The 24,038-nt window shown below is 42.9% G+C and overlaps 1 protein-coding gene across 1 annotated transcript in view; it reads left to right on the top strand.

Moving 5' to 3' along the window:
* nelfa (negative elongation factor complex member A) overlaps window positions 1–22,107 on the top strand; it is a 107,277-nt gene extending 85,170 nt beyond the window's left edge. Inside the window, exon 11 of the mRNA XM_069923775.1 lies at window positions 21,195–22,107. Within this exon, the coding sequence (XP_069779876.1) occupies window positions 21,195–21,379 (185 nt within the window). The 3' untranslated portion in view covers window positions 21,380–22,107. The remainder of the gene's footprint in view (window positions 1–21,194) is intronic.
* The last annotated feature ends 1,931 nt before the right edge of the window (window positions 22,108–24,038 follow it).

Genomic DNA, 24,038 nt, shown 5'->3' with positions numbered 1-24,038 from the left:
ACAGTCAAGAGAAAAAAGATCTTAGCTTGTATTAAAAAATTGAAAGTTGATATTGCTTTTTTTTACAAGAGACTCATTTAATTGAAAAAGAGAATGGGTTGAATTTTTACCATTATTTAATAAAATTAAAGAGGATTTAAATAGATTGATCAATTTACTTATAACCTTAATAGGTTGTCGGACTCTGGCTTTAACTTACTCTTAATTTAGTCTATGTGTAGTCTGAGTCCAGCGCGTTCTTTGAATGAAGTGATAGGAGAAGGTATTCGGTTCAACAGTCAATTTATTACACAGCACAAGAATAAAACTTAACAGAGCTCTGGGTCACTCATTAGTTCATAGGTCACCTGCACAGTGAGCTACTCCCCAAGACTGACCCCTATTGTCCAGTTGGTTCAGTTTATATAGGTCAACCTTATCATACAGAACAAAAGTTGGCTTCCTTTGCTAGATCTTTTTGCATAAGGGTTATCACAAGTCATCTCCTGTTTTGCAGATATCTGGGGTGTAGCACTCCCATCTTAATCCTCCAGGCCAGACTATCCCGTTGTGTTGATCAGAAATTAATTCATCCCCAGATATCTCTAATCACCATTCTGTTCTTGTCCTGCCAATTTCTGCTGTTCTCTTTAACACCTCCTCCTGCCTTAATCTTCCTCCTAGACTTGTTTTCCATTCCCTTTGTTTCTTACAGGCCATTCTTTGTTCTGATCTGGCCTGTGTCTCCTGTGCTACTCACCACCTCATTTAGTTTGAGCATTCCTCCTAAATTGTTTTATGCATTTCCTCTCCCTGTATTTTGGAGAGACAATTTTGTTCAGCCAACTTTGCTCCCTGCTGTGATTGCCACTTAATCACATTCCTTTTTCCCTGAACCATGCAGTAAATATACACTTATTAATTAATCATTTATTTCATACTGTTTTAACCCCTAGATTCCAACAAGGTAGAGGTGAATTGTATTAAAATGAATATTTTTCCAAGGATTCAATATCTTTTTCAATTATTCCTTGTAATATACCGCCAAAAAAATTAAAGATTTAATCTTAATTATTAGGAATTTTTTGTGGAAAGGGAAAATGTAAGAGTATGCCTGGAGAAATTAACTTGGAAATTGAATTATGTGGTTTACAACTTCCACATTTTCAAAATTATTATAAAGCTGCTCAATTCAAATTCATTAATGAAATGTTTAATTTAGATAAATCTTTAGCGTGGGCTAAGTTAGAACTAACTAAAATAAATTAAAAATTTGTACAAGGATTTATAAATGGAATACAAAATAATTAATTGGTAGTAAATGTCACATTTGTGGCCCGAAATGTGAAGTTAATAAAACATTAAACACAAATTTTATCAGGTAAACTTCTCAGTGGCTTTATTCTCCCGTTTCCTTTGTTCTCCTGCTTGTATTCTTATCTCTCTCTCATACCACGTGACTTCCGGTACATCTCATACATATTCATTATCATGACATCCCTCATTTAATCAGAAATAAACTTTACCTTCACTTACCAATATCCCTCGGAAACATACAAACATCGTAACTAATGGTAATACTATAACTCAACTACATAAAATTTACTTCCTACAGCTCTCATACATGCACTTTATGATATAAGATTAAAATACTGTCCCAAAGTTCTTATTAAAACTATGGCACAAAGTCTTCGTATCGTTTGGGCACTTTCCGGTTTTGTTTCAGCCTGCCTGCGATATTGTCGTCGCTTCTCGGTTGTTCACTCTCGGCGTCGGAAATACTGCTCGCCTCGGCTTCGGGTGTTTCTGGCGCTCTAGTCACTTCATCAGGAGTGCTGGTAACTGCCTCTAGAACATCATCAGGTCTCTCAGTTTCAGCATCTCGTATTGGCCTTTCAACCTCTTCACTCGATGTATCTCTGCACTGGTACCTTTTTACACCTGAGACATTTCTCTTATACAGGACTCCAGTCGGAGACTTGACTGTCACCATACTGCCACTTCTGGATACGACAGTATAGGGTTGATGGTAATAAGGTGTGTCTAGCTTACCACCAGTTTCATGCCTCACTAGAACATTATCTCCTGGCATGATGTCTGAGTACTTGGCTCCACGTTTCGAATCTGTGTACAGCTTTGCTGCACCTTTCTTTTCAGCATCGTGGTCCCTCATCTCCTGGTCGTGTCGGATTTCCTTTATTTCTGGCATTTTTGTGCGGATTTTTCTCCCAAAAAATGCTTCTGCAGGACTTTTTCCAGTGGTTGCATGAGGCGTTGCTCGATAGACAGCCACATAAGATAGCAATGCTTCTCGCCAATTTTGTCCTTCTGCGTATGCAATCCTCAATCGTTTTTCAATGGACTGATTTTGTCTCTCTACTTCTCCGTTGGCTTGCGGCCATTTCGGAGTTACTTTATGATGGTGGATACCTGTGGTCCTCATGTATTCTGCAAATGTCTCTGAAATGAATTGTGGACCATTGTCAGAGCATAATGTAACAGGTAATCCATATCTTGCGAATATCTCTGCTAATGCTTGTATTGTTTTTTCAGTGGTTGTGGACTTCAACACCACATACTCATAGTATCTGCTGTAGTAATCTATCACTACCATAATTGATTCACCCGTTGGTAAAGGTCCAAGAAAATCAACAGCTACGTCGATCCATGGTCCTGTCGGAAGTTGCGTACTCCAGATCGGTTCTGGCGGATTACTCCTACTTGTGATTTGACATCCGTGACAAGTTTTAACAAATCTCTCTGTGTCTTTATCACAACCTGGCCACCATACCTTGGTTCTGAGGTTTTGCTTGGTACCAACAATACCTAGGTGTCCTTCATGCGCTAAGGATACAATCTTCGGTCTCAATCTTTGTGGTATCACCAATCTGTAACCTCTCAATACACACTGTCCGATGCAACAAAGTTCGTCTCTAATGGGAATGTAAGCCTTGTGAGTACACTTGTCCCATTGTCCACTCTGTATGCATTCTCTTACTTCCATGAGTTCTGGATCAAGTTCGGATTCTCTCTCGACTTCCTTCGTAGTCACAGCTTTCGGTGTCGCCTGAATAGCTACGAAGCGTACAAAGCTCTCTGTTTCTGTTCCCAATTTTGATTTGGATTGTGGACATCCATCCTTCATCAATCTGGACAGCGGATCAGCAATGTTTGCTTTCCCTGCAATGTGGATTACTTTATATTTGTAGGGTTGTAGTCTGAGTACCCATCTCTCTATTCTGGCACATGGTTTGGATCTAGGTGCATAGATCACCTCTAATGGCTTATGATCTGTGATGAGTTCAAATTCAATGCCGTATAAATATGCATGGAACCTCTCACAGACCCATACAAGTCCGAGTGCTTCTTTCTCTGTCTGAGAGTATCTTCTTTCCACATCTGATAACGATCTGCTGGCATAGACAATGATTCTTGGTCCTCCATCATGCATCTGGACCAACACGGCTCCTAAACCAACCGGGCTGGCATCTGCTATGACTTTGGTTGATGCCGCCGGATCGTAATATCCAAGAGTTTTTGCATCTGTCAGGCTTTGCTTCAGCGCTGTGAACGCTTTCTTCTGCTCAGATCCAAAATGAAATGGTACACCTTTCCTGGTTAGTTTCCTTAGTGGTTCTGCCACTGTAGCGAAATTAGGAATGAACTTTGCACAAAAATTGACCAATCCTAGGAAACTCCTCACCTCTGTTGCGTTCTGAGGTGCACGTGTCTCTGCAATAGCTTTCACCTTGGCCTCTGCGGGGTTTAGTCCTTTCCTTGTAAGTCTGTGTCCCATGAAGTCCATTTCTGACACACCGAACTGGCACTTGTTTCCATTCACGGTAAGGCCTGCCTCCTGTAGTCTAGATAGTACATGCCTCAACCGTTTGTCATGCTCTACCTTCGTTGGTGCATGGACTATGATGTCGTCAGAAATGTTGGCAACTCCAGGAATGCCTTGAATCACTCGATGGATTTCATACTGGTAGATCTCCGAAGCTGCATTAATTCCAAATGATAGTCTCTTGTAACGATACAATCCACAGTGAGTCACAAATGTTGTCACATCTCGGGAACCTGGATCCAGCTCTAATTGATGATAGCCCCACTTCAGATCAATTTTTGAGAATATCTTGCTGGTAGTTAGTTCTTGAAGTATTTCCTCCACCTTTGGTATAGGGTGTCGTTCTTTAATTATAGCTTCATTGGCCATTCTCATGTCAACACATAGTCTTATGTCACCCTTTGGTTTGGGCACAATCACTACTGGGCTGACCCATTGTGTCGAATGTTCCACCGGTTCAATAATGTCTTGTTCGATCAATTCTTTAATTTTGGCTTCTACTTTCCCACGAAGTCCAAACGGAGTTCAGCACATTGGTTGTGCCTTGGGTTTGACCGTTTCATCTACCGCTAGCTTCAATTGTCGACCTTTCAGCTTTCCTACTCCTTGGAAGGCTGCGGAGAATTCTTGCTTCATATCCTCGTATGACTGAATTGAATTGACACAAGCTCCAATATGAAGTATTGCCAGGTCTTGCGCTGTGCTTCTACTCAGCAATGGTTCTCCCCTCTCTTCTATGACCATAAACTCTGCTTCGGTGTACTTATCTCCAGCTTCAACAGTTGCAGTAAAACATCCAATGGTCTGCAATGGCTTGGTTGCTGTGTATGGATACAGTTTCTTGGAACACTTCTTTGAGGTACAGATGATCTTTTTCCTTTTCAACTTCTCCCATAAATGTCGATCAATCACATTACTGACACTGCCTGAGTCTACAATGACCTGAACTGTCACTTCCACCAATGATCACTGGGACCTTCTCATGACGTACTTCATTCAACGTAAATTAGTAACAACTCTGTTCCTCCTGGGTATCATCATTGTCACCGTCTATCTGGCGAATGGTATCTTTCTTTCCAGGATACTTTCCTTTCCCCCAGGCTTTGCCTTTGGAAGTTGTACTCTTCCTCTTCTGGTCTGCATTGGACTTGCTTTTGCACTTCTTTGCAAAGTGGTCCTTACCTCCACACTTTCTGCAAACTTTGCCTTTGGCCGGGCAATATGGGTCTTTTCCAAAGTGACCTCGGTTTCCACATCGATAACTCTCCACGTTCTGTGTCGACGTATATCTTGGCTGATTATGGCGATGTGAAAGCCTCTTAATTTGCTGGCTTGAGTTGTCTTTTAGGGTCATGGTATGAAATTGCCCTTCAACAGCCTCTAATGCAGCAGCAATGGTTAAAGCATCGGTGAGTTCCAACTCACTACCTCTGTCCAGTAGACGTCATCTGAGTTTATCTGATCTGCAGTGCTGTACGACTTGATCCAGTAATTGGTTGTCCAAATCAGCTGGCATGTAATTGCATCCAACAGCTAGCTGGCGTAGTCTTGTCACGTACTGAGCAATTGTCTGGCCATCTTCTTGTCTCGTTCTCCAAAACAAATGGCGTTGAAATGTAGCATTCGGTGTCACTACATAGTGTGCATTTAATGCATCTACCGCTTTCCGGTATTCATCCTTTCTTCCAGTATTCAAAAGTGTCTTAAATGTTTCCCGAACTGCAGGTCCAGCAGTGAAAAGAAGTAACGCCCTTCTCTGTGCTTTTTGTTCAACTGTACCGGTATCTAGAAATAGACCATGACTGTCGGCATAGGATTCAAATTCTTCCAGCCATGCCTTCCACTTCACACTTACAGTGCTTGCATCACCCGTTGGGTCAAAATGAGCAATTCCACTATGTGTTAGAAAGTCACCGTCTGCCCCAGCCATGAGGAAATATTCCAGCCCCAAAAGTACTGAGTCACAGAGAAAATTCTTATCACCTTGAAGTTGTCTGTAATCCTCTGTAATCTTGTTTAGTCTTTAATTTTCTTCAAGCTTCTTTCATCCTCGTCACCAATGTCACATTTGTGGCCCGAAATGTGAAGTTAATAAAACATTAAACACAAATTTTATCAGGTAAACTTCTCAGTGGCTTTATTCTCCCATTTCCTTTGTTCTCCTGCTTGTGTTCTTATCTCTCTCTCATACCACGTGACTTCCGGTACATCTCATACATATTCATTATCATGACAGTAAAGACCCACCTATATTGAAACATTTAATTGAATTATGGAATAAAATAGACAATGAAATTGATGGAAAATGTATGCTTTCTCAAAAAACACCTTTATATCAATACAAACTCTTTCCTGTTAATTATCAATTTTTAAAGATATGGAATCAAATGGGGATTAAAACAATAGAAGACTGCTTTGAAGCTGGTAATTTTATTTCTTTTCAACGAGTGAAAGAAAAATATAATGTCCTAAATAATACCTTTTTTTCAAGTTAAAGCATTTTTAGTTGATAAATTCGGTCAAAATTTAAGATTACCTAGACAGGCTGAATTGGAAATGTTGATTATTAAAGGAGGTACAAATAAATTTATTTCAGAAATCTATAAGTTACTTGAAAGGAAAATGTACAAATCAAATATTCATAAATCAAGATTGAGATGGGAAATTGATTTAGATAGAAAAATAGATCAAAATTATTAGAGAACATGTAACAATAATATAACTAAAATTATTAATGTAAAATATAGATTGGCACAATATAATTTTTTACATCAAAAATTAAAATGATTTAATATCATCAGATTTATGTTTTAGATGTGGTAAAGAGCTAGATTCCTTCTTTCATTTTTCATTTAACCTGGCAATGGATACAAATTAAAGTATTTTTGGAGAAAATATTATAGGTAAAACTCCCGCTGGATCCGATGTTATTTTTATTGGGGAATATTAAAATGTTTAGTTTAAAATTAACTCTGTACCAAATTGAATTTTTATATTTAGCTTAAGCTGTCTCAAGGAAATGTGTAGCTATTACTTGGAAATCAGATGTGGATTTAGGACCCCATATTTACAATATATTGGTTTGAAAATTTAAGTTCTCTATAACTCGTCCTGGTGGTGGATTTCTATTTTGATAATTTCCTTCTCTTCTTTCTTTTTAGGGGGTTAATGGGAGGAAGGGAGGGATTAAGTTTATATAGCACATGTATTTCTTTTTATATATAGAATCCATTATTAATTGAAATGTAATTGTTGTTTTAAAATTTTTAAATAAAATATAAAAAAGAGGAAGAACCCATTTATTAACGTCGTTACTATCCACTTTTAGTGCTGGCAATTCATGTGCTCATTGAGCTCTTGCATCCTTGGCTGTTTATAATCCACTTAATGAGCTAGCATTTACCTGAAATATTTGAAGTGGTCTACATTTTTTTCAAGGAATTATTGAGGACCTTTATTGTCAAATGGCAAAATAGAGCAGTGGTATTGGTTGAGAAACTCTGCGGAAATTGAGTGGAAGGCCCGTCCTCGTGGGTCAGTAAATGAGTTGAATGACTGTATGTGCCAATGTTGTCTGCATATTGCAGCTTGGGGTGAACTTGGTTCTGATGTGGACTTGAACAGTTTCTGTGTTTAATTGCACTCCAAAGTGTTTGAAGTTTGTGGGGACTGAGGTGCAGTGCTACAATGAGAAAAGTTGTGTTTTGCTTGCAACTGGTCTATACTGAAATTGATGCAGTTATGGGCCCATTGGTTAGAATCCCAGTTTCCAAACATGGAGATGAATTTCTGTAGGTAGGTATATTTGAGAAAGATTTTCCACAGTACCTCCTGACTGAGTGAAAAGCTTTAGTGAGATTGAAAAAGGACACAGTGCTGCTTCTCACACTTTGGATAAAATTGTTGCCACTGAAGACTGCCAAAAGGAAGCAGCTAAGGAAGGGTCGCTGGATTAAAACTAGGAATAAGAGACATATTGGGACCAGAGCAATTGCTAGATTTTATACAGTAACATCTTGACAGAAGTGCTCCACTTCCTCGAGTTTGGGAATTTTAGGCTATGTGACTTGGTTATCTCTTACCTTGACTGAACCATTGGGAAGTATTATTTGTATTTCCTATCAGCAATAAAAACTCGCACCCTGTTTTCCTCCCCTTCTCCACATTACCTATAGCTCCAAAATTAAAATACTGAGTAACCAACCAGGAGACTTCCATTTCTGACCAGTTTGTTTTGCACATTTCTTCACCCAAATTAAATTTCAGTCAGTCTAAGAGGTAAATAAAGTAACTATGCATTACTGGAAATACAACAGAGTTTTATAGAACCAACATAGAATATTCAGCCAAACTTGCTCATGTCCACCAATTTGCCTAACCCTATTTGTCTAATATCCCCATTAAAGCTTTCCTATCCATTTACCTGACTAAATGTTTTTTGAACCTAGCAATCGGACTATCTTCTTCTACACCTGCTGAAGCCCGTTACACGTGCACACTACCCCTGTGTGGAAAAAGATGCCCCTCAGGTCCCTTTTAAATCTCTCTACTTTTAGACTATCTATACCCTGCAAAAAAGATCATGACTTGTTTACCTTATCCATGCCCCTCATGATTTTGTAGGCACATATAAGATCATTCCTCAGCCTCTTGCACTCCAGGAAAAAAAAGTCCTAGCCTATCCAGTCTTTTCTTGTAACTTGAGCTCTCCAGTCCCAGCAACATCATTGTGAATCTTTTCTACATTTTTTACAGCTTAATTATGTCCTTTTTATAATCAGGAAACCAGAACTGATTAAAATGTAAAAAGTGTTGTCTCATTAAGGATCCACACCACTTGTTCAAGCCCTAGGGATTTATCCACCTTGAACTTTAATCCTGCTAGCACCACCTCTTGTATTTTGGATATGGCTTCTGCACTTGTAACTCCACAGTAAATAATATGTATTCATTTAAGACCTTGCCCATTTCCTGTGGTTCCACACATAGATATAAATATATTGGACCTTAAAGGGACTTTCTTTCCTAGTTACCATTTTTGTTTTAATAACATGTAGAATCTGATTTTCCTTTATCTTGTCTACTGGAACTATCTTGTATCCTCTTTTGTGCCCTCCTGATGACCCTCTTTAATGTACTACAATTCTTGTATTCTTCAAGAGATTTGCTTGATCCTACCTGTATCTAACATGACAATTATTTTTCTGACCAGGATTTCCTCAACTCTGTCTTCAGTCTCTGAACTCTCTCCATTTTGCTTTTAAAAGTCCTCCACTCGCTGGATGTCCGATTGCATGTAAACTTCTCCCAATTAAGCTCTGAAAGTTCATGGCTAATACCTTCAAAATTGGCCTCTGCTTCAATTTAGGACTTTAACTTGCAGACCAGTCCTATCTTTCTCCATAATTCTGTTGGTTCTAAAATAGTTATGGTCATTGGTCCCAAAATATTAGATAATTAGATAACATAACATAACAATTACAGCACGGAAACAGGCCATTAGGCCCTTCTAGTCCGCACCGAACCAAACACCCCTTTCTAGTCCCACCTCCCTGCACAATGCCCATAACCCTCCATCTTCTTCTCATCCATATACCTGTCCAACCTTTTCTTAAATAATACAATTGACTCCGCCGCCACTATTTCTCCCGGAAGATCATTCCACACGGCTACCACTCTCTGAGTAAAGAAGTTCCCCCTCATGTTACCTCTAAACCTCTGCCCCTTAATTCTTAACTCATGTCCTCTTGTTTTAATCTTTCCTCCTCTTAACGGAAATAGTCTATCCACATCCACTCTGTCTATCCCTTTCATAATCTTTAATACTTCTATCAAATCCCCTCTCAACCTCTACGCTCCAAAGAATAAAGACCTAATCTGTCCAATCTCTCCCTATACTCTAGATGCTTAAACCCAGGTAACATTCTGGTAAACCTTCTCTGCACTCTCTCCACTCTGTTTATATCCTTCCTATAATTAGGCGACCAGAACTGTACACAGAACTCCAAATTAGGCCAAACCAACGTCTTATACAATCTCAACATCACCTCCCAACTCCTATATTCCATGCAATGATTGATAAAGGCCAGCATACTAAAAGCCTTCTTCACCACCCTATTCACGTGAGTTTCTACCTTCAGGGAACGATGTACCGTTACTCCTAAATCTTTCTGCTCTTCTGTATTCATCAATGCTCTCCCATTTACCACATATGTCCTATTCTGATTCTTCTTACCAAAATGAAGCACCTCACACTTATCAGCATTAAATTCCATCTGCCATTTTTCAGTCCACTTTTCTAAGCAGCCCAAATCCCTCTGCAATCCTTGAAAACATTCTTCATTATCCACTATTCCACCTATCTTAGTATCGTCTGCTCCCTTACTAATCTTCAGTCATCTGCCCTGTTTGTTCCCTAATGGAGATTCAGGATTGTGCCCTCTCTTGAAGGGGCCTCTATCTATTGTTTAATAAAATTTTCCTGGACATTGAAGAGATTCCACCATTTGCATTAATGGTGTCTGTCAACATGAGGGAAGTTGTTCGTATTATCATCCTATTATTCTTGCAGCTATCTGCAATGTATTTATGTGTTTGCTCCAATAATTATTGGTTTCTGTTGGGGGGAGCCTATAATACCCCAAAGTGATAATCCCTTTATTTCAAAGCTCCATTCACATAGTTTAACTGGACAATCTGCCAAAAATGGTCACCCTTCCTCTTTTTACCTACATCTCCAACCTACCAATAGTTCAAAGTTTGAAGTTCAGATTTATTGTCAGAATACAGATATGACATCATATGCAGCAGTGAGATTCTTTTTCCTACAGCCCAGACAGATTGACTACTTTTCATTAGTGCAAAAAAAGTGCTCAAGATGTGTATACAAAAGCAAGAAATGTAAATAAGGAAGTGCAAACAAACTGTGCGATATGGAAAATAAATATTCAATAATAATGTGTAAAGTAAGAGTCTGTAGTGGCAGCTACCCTGCAGGTTGAGCTCAGTGAGCAGAAAACTGGGTTATTGCTGGCTGCCGGGCTGGACTTAAACTCCCAGCCCGGACCTGGCTGAGAACCGCACTGGGGGGCGCCGATGTCACTCGGGCGTCACGTGGTTCCCTAGCGCGGGCTTCTGAACCCGGTGCTGAGAAGAAGGGAAAACCCCCGACGGCGCCATTTTGGCCGGCTGCCCCGCCACGTGGATTACAAGCGGGGCCAGTTCGCCTGCCTAGTGGCATGCCGCCACACAGCCCCATCCCCCACCCCCCCAGAACCGGCGCCAACGTCCTTTTTAGATGGGCGGCCTCACTTCTTGGGCTGGGCCACAATCACTGGTTCGTTGGGGTCGAGGTGAGGTGGCTTCAGCCTGTTCACAGTAAACAGCTCCCGCCTGCCGCCCATGTCCAGTGTGAACGTAGACCCTGAACGCTGGACAACCCTGTACGGCCCCTCGTAAGGTCTCTGCAGAGGTGCCGCGGGTGGGCCCCGCCGAATAAAAACGTTCTCTGTGGAGTGCAGCTCGCTGGGGACGTAAGATGGCCATGTGCCATGTCTTGACGGCGGTGGGGGTGCTAAGGAGTCCAAGTGGGCCCGGAGGTGGGGAAGTAGCTCGTGCAGCGACCGCTGGGGGTTGTGAGGCACATTGATGAACTCACCGGACAGTGCCAGCAGTGCACCGTAGACCAGCTCAGCTGATGACGCCTGCAGATTCTCCTTGGGCATGGAGCGGATGCCCAGAAGCACCCAAGGCAGTTCGTCCACTGAGTCAGGCCATGTGCCGACTTAAGGTGGCGGTGCAGACGCTTGACTAGCCCATTGGCCTGTGGGTGATAGGACGGGGTACGGTGTAGCTCGATCCCCAACCTGTTAGCGAGCTGTGCCCAGAGGTGAACTGGGTGTCCCGATCACTGGTGAGATGATTCGGAACGCCAAACCTGGCGACCCTACCGTGCAACAGTGCTCGGAAGCAGGAGTCCGTGGAGGCATCCGGCATCAGGATCGCCTTGGGCCAATGAGTGGTGCGGTCTACCACCATGAACTGTTGCCCCCGGAAACGGGTAAGGGCCCAACTATGTCCACATGAATATGGCTGAACCGTTCCTGGACATGCTCGAACTCTTGCACAGGTGCCCTGGTGTGCCTGTGCACCTTGGACATCTGCCTATGGGTGCATGTTCTGGCCCAGCCCGCGATCTACTTCTGCAGCTCATGCCAGACGAACCATTCTGCCACTATACGGACCGTGGATCTGATGGACGGGTGCGAAAGATCGTGGATGTGATGGAAGACTTGCCTGCGCCACTGCTGGGGAACCACTGGGCGCAGGGTGCCCATGGAGACATCACACAGGACTGTACCTTCGCCACTAGGAGTCGGGAGGTGTCGGAACCGCAGGCCCGAAATGGCAGTCCTGAAGGCTTGCATCTCCTTGTCGGACTTCTGGTCCTAGGCAAGCTAGTCGAAGTCGAGGCCAGGTGTCAATGCACAGATGGCCGGTCATGAGAGTGCATCAGCCACCACGTTGTCCTTCCCCGCCTTGTGCCGAAACGGGCCAATCAGGGATCCTTTGCCATCACGAGTGCCTGAGTGATGAGGGGTTTATAGTCAGTGAAGATGGTAAAAGTTCTCCCCTCCAAGAAATAGCGGAAATGCCGCACAGCCAGGTACATGCCCAGTAACTCACAGTCGAAGACACTATACTTGTACTCTAGTGGGCAGAGAAGCCAGCTAAAGAATGCCAGCGGCTTCCATTTTCCATTCACCTGCTGCTCCAGGAGAGCGCCATATGCAGGTCAGTGTGTGGGTGGGCGAGCATGGTAGCCTTTGCGAGGGCATCCTTGGTAGCCTCGAATGCACTGCAGGCCTCTGAGGTCCAGGTGAGCATTTAGTGCTTGGCTGTGATGAGGGTGAATAGCGGCTACGTGATGCGCGTGGTTCCTGGGATGAATTGGTTATAGAAGTTGACCATACCCACGAACTCCTGCAGCCCCTTGAGGTTGTCCAGGCGTGGGAACTCCTTGATAGCGGCAACCTTCATATCGGCGGACGTGGCTCCTTTGGCTGTGATGGTATGGCCCAGGAACTGCATGGACTTTTTCCCGAATTGGCACTTGACTGGGTTGACGGTGAGGCCAAAGTTGGCCAGCCGAGAGAAGAGAGCGCGCAGGTGGGCCTTGTGTTGCACCCGATCCCTGCTGGCAATGAGGATGTCGTCCATATAAATGAAGACGAAATCCAGGTCCCTGCCCACTGAGTCCATGAGGCGCTGGAAAGTCTTTAGCCAGAACGGCATGCGAAGGAATTCGAACAAACCGAAGGGGCTGATGATGGCCATCTTGGGTATGTCCTCAGGTTGCACTGGGATTTGGTGAGGTCAACCTTGGAGAAAACCTTCGCACCATGCAGGTTGGCCGTAAAGCCCTGAATGTGAGGGATGGGGTAACGGTCAGGAACTGTCGCCTTGTTGAGCTGTCGATAGTCTCCGCAGGGATGCCAGCCGCCGGAGGCTTTCGGGACCAGGTGGAGCGGCGAGGCCCACAGTCTGTCGGAGTGCCGAATGATCCCCAGCTCCAGCAGATGTGAAAACTCTTCCTTCGCCACCTGGAGTTTGTCAGGTGGGAGCCAACGGACTCTGGATGGGGATGTAGTGGAACACCCCATGCAACGATGAGGCAGCGGAGAACTGTGGCCTGAGGAAGGCCGGGAACTCATTCAGGATTCGCTGGAACTCATCGCTGGGCGTGCTGATCGTGGCCATCTGCGGCTGCTCTGTGCGGGAGGCATCAAGGCGAGCATCCTGGAAAGTCCGGGCATCTACCAGACGCATACCTCGAATGTCCACAAGGAGGCCATGGGTGAGGAGGAAGTCGGCACCCAGGATGGCGGTTAGATGGGACGAGATGGTGAACCTCCATGAGAACTTTTGCCAGCCATACGTCCGGATCTCTTGTTGCATTGGCCATACGCAGGGGAGGTCCTCGAGGTCGGTTCCTGGACTCGGTGATCGTGGCCGGGATGACCCCGATCTGGGCCCCAGTGTCGACGAGGAAGCGCCGGCCGCTGACTCAGTCCCGCGGGTAGAGGAGGCTCTGTCCTTGGCCAGCCGCCGCAGCCATTAACAGCGGCTGGCCTGCTCATTTCCCTGGAACAAGCAGGGATAACGACATTTCCAAGCCTTAGCTCCCCAGCGTTGGTGGTAGAAGCAGAGGTCCAGAGCAGATGGCGTGGTCATGCCCGTGCCTCATGACCTGCTGGACTGCCGAGCCCTCCGGAAATTGCTCGAGCCATAGCACTTGGGCCTTCTGAGCAACCTTACTCGGGTCGGTAAAGCTCTCTTGGGCCAGAAACGGCCGGATGTCGTCAGGCAGATGGTCGAGGAAAATTAGCTCAAGGAGTGAGCAGTTGGTATGATCACCTATGAGCGCAAGCATCTCGTCCATCAGCTCTACCGGGGACCTGTCCCCCAAGGCGTCAAGGTGCAGCATCTGAGTGGCACGCTGACACCTGGATAGTCCAAGGGATCCAGTGAGCATTTGCTTGATAGTCCCGTATTTGTCTTCGGCAGACGGGTGCTGAACAAGGTGCAGCACACGTTTGGCGGTGGCCTGGTCCAGGGCGGCAACCACATGGTAGAATTTGGTCGTGTCGGACAAAATCTGGCAGAGGTGAAACTGGGCCTCCACGTGGCCGAACCAGGTCTCCGACTCCTGAACCCAGAAGTCAGGCAGCTTGACGGCTATAGCACTGATCCTAGGTTCGCTCATATTGGGTTCAAAGACGTTTGAACCAGTTGGGGTCACCAATTGTAGCGGAAGCTACACTGCTACTGAAAGAACACACAACCAGATGGGCTGAGCTCAATGAGCAGAAAACTGTTCTATTGCTGGCTGCCAACCCGGGCGGAACTGGCTGAGAACCGCGCTGGATGGCGCCGACGTCACGTGGTCCCCCAGAGAAGGCTTCTGAGCCCGGTGCTGAGAAGGGGAAACACCCGACAGCACCATTTTGGCTGGCTGCTCCGCCACGTGGATTACAAGTGAGGCCAGTTCGCCTGCCTAGTGGCATGCCGCCACAAGTCCTTAAATGAGTATGAGTTTGTTTGGGAGTCTGAAGGTAGAGGGGAAGTAGCTGTTCCAGAACCTGATGGTACAAGTCGTGGCTTTCCTGATGGCAGCAGTGAGAACAGAGCATGTCCTGGGTGGTGTGGATCCATGATGATTGCTGCTGCTCTCCGATAGTAGTATTCTCTATAGATGTTCCCGAAGGTGGGGATGTACTGGGTTGTGTCCACTATCTTTTGCAGGGTTTTCTGCTCAGGTATTGGTGCCTCCATACAAGGCCATGGTGCAGCTGGTCAGCACAATTTCCATTGCACATCTGTAGAAGTTTGCCATGGTTTTTAATGTCATATCAAACCTCTGCAATCTCCTGAGGCAGTAGAGGTGCTGACATGCTTTCTTCACAATGTCATTGATATGTTGTGTCCAGGAAAGATCCTCCGAGATAGTGACTTTCAGGAATTTAAATTTGCTCACCTCTGATTATACACCTCTGGTTTTCCCTGCCTGAGGTCCACAATCAGCTTCTTGGTTTTGGGTGACATTGAGAGGTTGTTAGTACAGCATTCAGCCAAATTTTCAACTTCCCTCCTATATGCTGACTGTAGCTTCTGTATTAAGGAACACTGAGCTTCCAGTCCTGACCTTTTCTCAGCCATATTTTTGTTATGGCTATATTATCCCAGTCCCATGCATCAATCAATGCCCTGAATTAATTTGCTTTACCCATCACACTACTTGCATTAAAATAAATGCAGTACAATCTATCAGACCTTCCGTGCCCTGTGACTTGTCTCTGTCTGTCCTCGCTCCTGAACTTTTAACAGCTCCGAAGCCTTGCTGTCTTCCTTTCGCTTGCCTTGATAACACAGAGAATAATCCTGAAATTACAACCTTAAAAATCCTGCTCTTTACTTAACTCCATAAATTCTCTTTGTGGGATTCCATCTGTCTGTCTGTCTGTCATTGCTACTAATGTGAAGTCCAGCTGCTCATCTTCCTCTTTCAGAATGTCCTGTACCTGTTAATATAACCATATAACCATATAACCACTTACAGCACAGAACAGGCCAGTTCGGCCCTACTAGTCCATGCCGTAGCAAATCCCCACCCTCCTAGTCCCACTGACCAGCACCCGGTCCATACCCCTCTAGTCCCCTCCTATCCATGTAACGATCCAGTCTTTCCTTAAATGTAACCAATGATCCCGCCTCGACCACGTCTGCCGGAAGCTCATTCCACATTCCCACCACCCTCTGCGTAAAGAAATTTCCCCTCATGTTCCCCTTATAATTTTCCCCCTTCAATCTTAAACCATGTCCTCTAGTTTGAATCTCCCCCTTTCTTAATTGAAAAAGCCTATCCACATTTACTCTGTCTGTCCCTTTTAAAATCTTAAATACCTCTATCAAGTCCCCTCTCAATCTTCTACGCTCCAGAGAAAAAAGCCCCAGTCTGTACAACCTTTCCTTGTAACTCAGACCCTGAAATCCTGTCAACATTCTCGTGAACCTTCTCTGCACTCTCTCTATTTTGTTTATATCTTTCCTATAATTTGGTGACCAAAACTGTACACAGTACTCCAAATTTGGCCTCACCAATGCCTTGTACTGAAAGTACAAGTTCTGAAACTTGCTTGATCACCGCACCAGCAAGGCAACACCATCCTTGCTCGCGGCAACAGAAACACCTGTCTCGACCCCTGAATCATGAGTCCTATATTTCTATTGACCTAACCCCACTTTACACAGAGCCAACTGTGGTGACAATAATTTGTTTGCTGCTGCTGTTTTCCCCTTGAGACTTCTTCCGAGTACTGATGCCTGAGAAACACCATTAGTCTCAGGCCTCCAGTTTGAGAAGTAATCATCCATCACTACTCTCTGGCTTCTCTCGTCCAGCCATTGTCGAATCCAGTTCACTTCTTCACCATGAATACCTGGTGTCTGAACCTTCAAGACTAATATCCAATGTGGAACCTTGTCAAACGCTTTACTAAAGTCCATGAAGACAACATCTACAGCCATTCCTTCATCAACTTTCCTGGTAACCTCCTCGGAAAAATCTGCAAGATTGGTTAAACACGACCTACCACACACAAAGCCATGTTGACTATCCCTAATACATGTTTGGCTATCCAAATAATTGTATATCCGATCTCTTAAGAACACCTAATAATTTACTTACTACTGACATCAGACTGACAGGCCTATAATTTCTAGGTTACTTTTGGGGCCTTTTTTAAACAATGGAACAACCCTTCAATCCTCCTGCACCAGACCCGTGGCTAAGGGCATTTTAGCCTCCCTCAAGGTTGAAGGTCAGGCCCTGGGGATTTAGGACACCAAACACTTCCTCCTCTTTAATCTGTACAGGTTTCATGACCTCACTGCTTGTTTCCCTTACTTCTCAAAACTTTGTGCCTGTTTCCTGAGTGAATAGAGCTGAAAAAAAAAATTAAGATCTCCCTCACCTCTTTTGGTTTCAGACAAAGCCGACCACTATGATTTTCAAGAGGACTAATTAATTTTGTCCCTTGCTATCCTTTTGGTCTTAATATACCTGTAGAAACCCTTAGAATTTTCTTTCACATTGTCTGCCAAAGGAACCTCATGTTTTTTTTAAGCCTTCCTAATTTTTTCTTGCATTTTATTTTATATGCCTCAAGTATCTCATTTGCTCCATGTTGCCTATACCTGCTATTCACCTCTCTTTTTACAAATCAGATCCCCAATATTCATCTTAACCAAGGTTACCCATGCCTGCTAACCCTGCCTTTTATCTTGATAGGAACATTACAAACTCTGTACTCTCAAAATTTCACTTTTGAAGGACCTCCACTTACCTCACACACCTTGCCTAAAAGCAACTTATCCCAATCCATGCATTCTAGATCCTTTCTCAGTTCCTCAAAATTTAGCCTTTCTACAATTTAGAATCTCAACCTGAGGCCCAGAAACTGATGGCATTATGATCACTGGACCCAAAATGTTCCCCTACACATACTTCTGTCACCTGTCCTGTCTTGTTCCCTAAAAGATTGCATTCTCTCTAGTTGGTACCTCTATATATTGATCTAGAAAACTTTCCTGAACACATTTGATAAACTCCAAGCCATCCAGCTTTACGTTACATTACAGTATGGGAGTCCCAGTCAATAAGTGGAAAATTAAAATCCCCTATCACAACCTTGGGCGACCATCGACCAAAGGAACTGCTCACACTAACGATCTGAGACTCTCATTTGTGCAAAATAATATTTATATATTTATTTTTATATGTTCTTTGTGTGTGTTATGTCTGGTTGTGTGTCTGCATGTTTTTGCTCATGAAGATCGGAGAACATTGTTTCGTCGGGTTGTACTTTTACAATCAAATGGCGACTTATGTTTCCTGCAGCTGTTGCTGTCTCTCTTCAAATTTGTTCCTCCAATTCTCGTTGACTATTGGGCTATCTATAATACAATCTCATGAGTGTGGTCATACCTTTTCTGTTCCTTGGGTCCATGCATTTAGCCTCAGTAGATTAGCCCTCTGGTCCGTCCTGGTTGTGCACAGCTGTGGTATTTTCTCTGTTGTTCAATGCCACTCCTCCCCAATTCTATCCCATCTAAAGCAACGGAAGCCCAGAACATTGAACTGCCGGTCCTGCCTCTCCTGCAACCAAGTTTCACTAATGGCCACAATGTCATAATTCCACATACCAATCCACACTCTAAGTTTGTCTGCCTATTCTTCAAAAATTCTTGCATTGAAATAGACACACTTTAGAAAATTTCCACCACGTACAACCCAGTGTACCTGACTGAACATTTTGTGTACCTCCTTGAAACTACCATCTATGATGCACTCTGCCATTTTTAGGCTACTCAGAGAGGGCAACTGTGAAGTCAAGTTTATCGAGATTTGATTGTACAACCAGATGAAACAATGGTCCTTGGTGCAAACCACACATAATACACATACAGACTGTTACGAGCCCAAAGGACCCCAAAACCCAGCAGCAATAGACATTCACCAAGACAAGTGACTTACAAAACAAAAGTTATTTTTAATCCACTTCAAACATGAAAATAGAATCAAACTTTAACTTAACTCTATACTTAACTATACTAGCCCAAATTACCTCCTTCTAATTCTAAGTGCATGTGTATGTAATGTGTGTGTGTGCGTGTGTGTGGATTTAAGAAAACTTCTTTGGTTCACAGTTCAACCTCACTTCTCCTTCTTCCCTGGTTGCAGGCAATGTATAAAGTTCACCAGGTTTGGTGCTTGAAAGGTAAATGTTTACCGCTCAGGAAGGTTTTTGTAGGGTTTGCATGGATAGATAGATATTTGTTGCTCCAGGATTTCCACAACTCAGGTACCACCACCTGTCACCTCAAGGTCTCGCTGATTAAACTTGCCCCATCAGGGTCTTCCAGATGGTAACCTCTTTCTTCAAGCTACCACAGAGTTCCATTCCTTCCTCTATTTCAAGAAAAACATCAGACGCACTTCCAGCCATCTACTGGTCTGGAACTTGCTTTCATCAGTTTCAAACAGTTTTTCCTGGTTGCACTTTTAATTTACTTGTTAGTGTCCCACACACTGACTGACTGACTGACTGAGTTGTTAACTCAGTTGTTAACTCTTTTCCAACTGAAACTCCAAAGAGAGCATGTGACTCATGTCTTGCAAAGCCCCCACCTTCTCCAGCAAACAACAGTTCTTCCTTCTGCTCCCATCTGTTGTTAGATCAACAAAACCCAGGAGTGACCTTTCTGTGAGCACTTTGCAGAAAGGGTACTGATAGCCAGCCTGACTCCAGCAAGACAATGGTCAAGTATTTTATGAGCCATTCGGCACCTACTTGTGAAAGGTACATAACATTTTCCAGAGATCCTGCAAAATGAATCCTTCAGTCTTTCATATAAGATCTGTTTTAAAATGTGTATATGTATGTAACCTACTCTAAATCTTATAAATTCTCAAATAGTACATATGCAGGATAAGTATTTAATCGATACAAATATATGTTTCATGAATGAGAGTTCCTGATGATTATCACAAGACCAAGGAACAGAAGCAGGCCACTAGGCCCATCGAGTCTGTTCCATAAAACTTCACTAAGCTACTCTACACTAGTTCCAATTTCCGGCATTTTCCACATATCCCTTGATGCCCTCACTAATGAGATACTTGTCTATTTCTTGTTTGAGTACTCCCAGTGATCTGGCTTCCACTGCTGTATGCGGCAGCGAGTTCTGTGAGCAGTTCCTTTATTGCTAAAAAGTGACCCATGTGGTCTGAGGGAAGCTGCAGCTCACATCTCCTGCAGATGTTGCTGTTAGGGACACCTGACTTGTTCCTGATTACTTTGAAAAATTTCACATTTGGAGTACCTTTGCCTTGTCAATGAAGATATTGATGCAATCAAAGTGATGGAAGGACTTTTTGCATTTAGGGAAAGGTTGTGCAGACTGGGGCTTTTTTCTCTGGAGCGTAGAAGATTGAGGGGGGGACTTGATAGAGATGTTTAAGATTTTAAAAGGGACAGACAGAGTAAATGTGGATAGGCTTTTTCAATTACGAGTGGGGGAGATTCAAACTAGAGGACATGGTTTAAGATTGAAGGGAAAAATTATAAGGGGAACATGAGGGGAAATTTCTTTACGCAGAGGGTGGTGGGGATGTGGAATGAGCTTCCGGCAGACGTGGTCGAGGCAGGATCATTGGTTACATTTAAGGAAAGACTGGATCGTTACATGGAGAGGAGAGGACTAGAGGGGTATGGACCAGGTGCTAGTAAGTGGGACTAGGAGGGTGGGGATTTGCTACGGCATGGACTAGTAGGGCTGAACTGGCCTGTTCTGTGCTGTAAGTGGTTATATGGTTATTTAGAAAATAGAAGTTGTCATGTCAATGCATATGAATGTTTTTCTTTATTTAACTTAACCATGATTTTTTTTTAATTTTCCATTTAAATTTAGACCTACAGTATGGTAACAGACCATTTCAGCCCACGAGTCTGTACCACCCAATTTACACCCAACTAACCTACACCCCTGGTACATTTTTAAATGGTGGGAGGAAACCGGAGCCCCTGGGGAGAACCCATGCAGACACGAGAAGGTACTGACTATTACAGTCAGCGTGGGATTCGAACCCGGGTCTCGATCACTGGCGCTGTAAAGGTATTGCGCTAACCACTATAATGATGTTCAAAGCTAGGCAAACAGTACAGAAATGTCAATAGATTTCTGGTTTTGCATTAGATTTCCAAGTAATGCAGCTATTTACCTGATGTCTATTTTTAACTTTATTTTGCAGAAAACCCATGTCCAGAGCAGGGTGATATAATTCAAATTAAATTAAGTGAACATACGGAGGTTCTACCAAAGGCTGATGGTACCGGCAGCACCACAATGCTGGTAGACACAGTGTTTGAAATGAACTATGCCACAGGCCAATGGACCAGACTGAAGAAGTACAAACCTATCACAAATGTGTCCTGAGGACCAAGATCATGTGGACCAAATCCAATGTTGTTACCCTGATTACCACTGACTTGAGCTTTGATTGTATTTTCAAAAGGTTCCAAAACACTTGCAGGAGATTGTCATTATGATGCAGAATTTAGGACTTCCTAAGAGTGAAATGCACAGAGAAGCAAGTTCCTGCAATTGGTGTTTTTATCTCCTGTGGTCTAAATGTCTTTTTAAAGCAAAAACAATGGTCCAAAATTTCAAGAAACTCCAGCATGAAAACTTGGTTTATGAATAGCATGTGGAGCCTTGTGTTACAGCTGAAAGGAGAACCAGAACTATGTGGCCCCAAACTTGTTGTTTTTGTCTTTGCCATTTTCTGGGACAATCAATTAGCAGCCTTGATTTGGTTCACTTTTGGTGGAGGGGTTTGAACTGGAGAGCATTGGAAAGCTAGGTTATCTGGTGCCTTTGCGAACTCATCAGTTTTGTAAATTATTTTGTTGTAAAAGCAGCATGACTTAACATTTTCTATTTTTTGTACAGTTGTAAAAAGATTCTAGGTTTCTTGCTCGTGTGCTGTCATACAGTGTAAGATGTAAAATAGATTTTTTAAGGATACTTAAAGTGCAGTCTAAAGAATGCACAGCCATAATAGTTGGTTTTCCTGTGATTAGGCAACTGGTTGAACTGTCAGTGCTTAAGGGATGACTGTGCTTTTACTGAAGTTAAGCACAATAAAATTACATGGTAACTGGTGCCTGGATATCATTATTGCTTTTGGCATTTGGTAATCTATCTCTGTTCAGTGTGCATTCATTTACTGGTATTAAATGCTCTCATTCAAATTGATCAAATTTCTTCAATTAACTTTGTTTTTCAATTGGAAGATGGAGCTGTTACTCAGCCTGGTGAGTTGGAAGGGATAGAAAAGTTGGAAAGGCAGATTTGTAGACTAGGACATTGTGGATTTGAGGCTTCCCCATCTTTGGCTATTATTTAAATTGAACCTATCTGACCACAAAGACAGGAGCTCTCTGCCATTTATTATGATAGAAGGCATTATAATCTAATCCATTCTACACAAACAGGTGCCATTCAGTAGTATAGGGCAATGATAAGTGGTGTACTAGAGTATAGGGTGAGAGCAAATGGGATTTGAGGCTTTTAAGACATCTGATTGAAAACAGTTGATCTTCACTAATTAACAAATGAATTAATCTCCCCTTAGGTTTATTCTTTGATTACCTCCCCAAATGTTTAGTTCTGATATGTTAGAAAAAGTGCTGCAGTATGAAGAGAAAGATGAGGAGAGAGAAATGGGAAGAAAACGATGTCCACTCTTGGCTCCTAGAAAGTGAGCTATCAACAAGATAAATAGAAACTTCTTTGAGGCCTAGCCATAATCCAATTTAATTAAAAGGGAGAGAAGTTCTTTGCTCGTTCAAAGATATATTGAAGAGGTGCATCTGCTTTCAAATTGAGTGCAAAGGCCTTCCAATCTGTAGATTAGCAATGAAAAAGTAACAGGAATGGAAATTTGGACATATTGATCCATAATTTGTACCAACTTCAATTCACTAAAGGATGTCTTATCCTGCAAATTTTGACAATGATCACTTCTTGGGCACCAGACCATTGTCTTAACCATTCAGTTTCAAATGTTAATTAGATGTTCAACAAACAATGTAAAAGAGGGGTTGATTTTACATTAGAGATTATAAACATTTGCCACTTTTGCAGTGTGGCTTTACCTAGCTTGCTTATGCAGTGGTTTTTAGCTAAAGCTTCAAATTCCTGATTTGATCATTTGTACTCTCAAAGCCTGGAATTGCTCATAAGAGAAGCACTAACTGTACAGTAAGTAAACATACAACTAAATTCATTTGCACAGGAATTTGAAATTAACATCTATTTGGTTATTGTCTGTTTTTACTAAATAAGTTAAATTGGAGGCAATGGCAAGTTTAATACCAAAAACACTGTCAATGTTTAAAAGATAAATTTGGCTTCAGTAAAGACCAAGAAAGGTGCACTGTTAAAACAAAAGCAGTCTGCTCCTTGCACTCCAAACTCCAAAGATGATGAGATCAAGGGAACTGCCTTAAGTAGCAAGATCCGTAATCCTTAAAACTGCACATGCTAGAACTACTAAGATAATGCAGCACCTGGAAATAAACTTTCAGGATGGTTTTTAACCTTAGTCATGGACAGTTCTCATTGGAGGACAGATAGGGGTGCCCAACCTTTAATGTTTAATTTAGACATGGAGCATGGTAACAGGCTATTTCGGCCCACGAGTCTGTGCTGCCAAAATAGCCTGTCACCGTGCTGTATGTCTAAATTAAAAGGTCGGCCACCCCTGTATTAGGGGAACATTGGCAAAGCAGGTAGTGCTACTGACTTGAACTGAGCAACCCAGTATTATTCCTGGAGTTTCCAGTGATCAAGTGGGTTTCCTCCCATGTGCCAAAGCTACGGTGGATGGGAGTTTAATTGGCCACTAAATTACCCCTTGTGTGAGTGAATGGTAGGAGAATCTGGTAAAACTGAGTAATTAAAGAAGTTACAAATCAATGCTTTTGCTCAGATCTGACTAACTATATAGACGAAATACCTACCCAAGATCAAAAGAATACAACAGGAAGGTACATCTGGATTAAATTTGCCTATAAATGAAAAGCTGATG

Source organism: Narcine bancroftii, chromosome 3, assembly GCF_036971445.1.
Source record: "Narcine bancroftii isolate sNarBan1 chromosome 3, sNarBan1.hap1, whole genome shotgun sequence".
Classification (NCBI taxonomy): Eukaryota; Metazoa; Chordata; class Chondrichthyes; order Torpediniformes; family Narcinidae; genus Narcine; species Narcine bancroftii.
The sequence above is the reverse complement of the archived record's forward strand: the minus strand, read 5'-3'. Positions and strand labels throughout refer to the sequence as shown.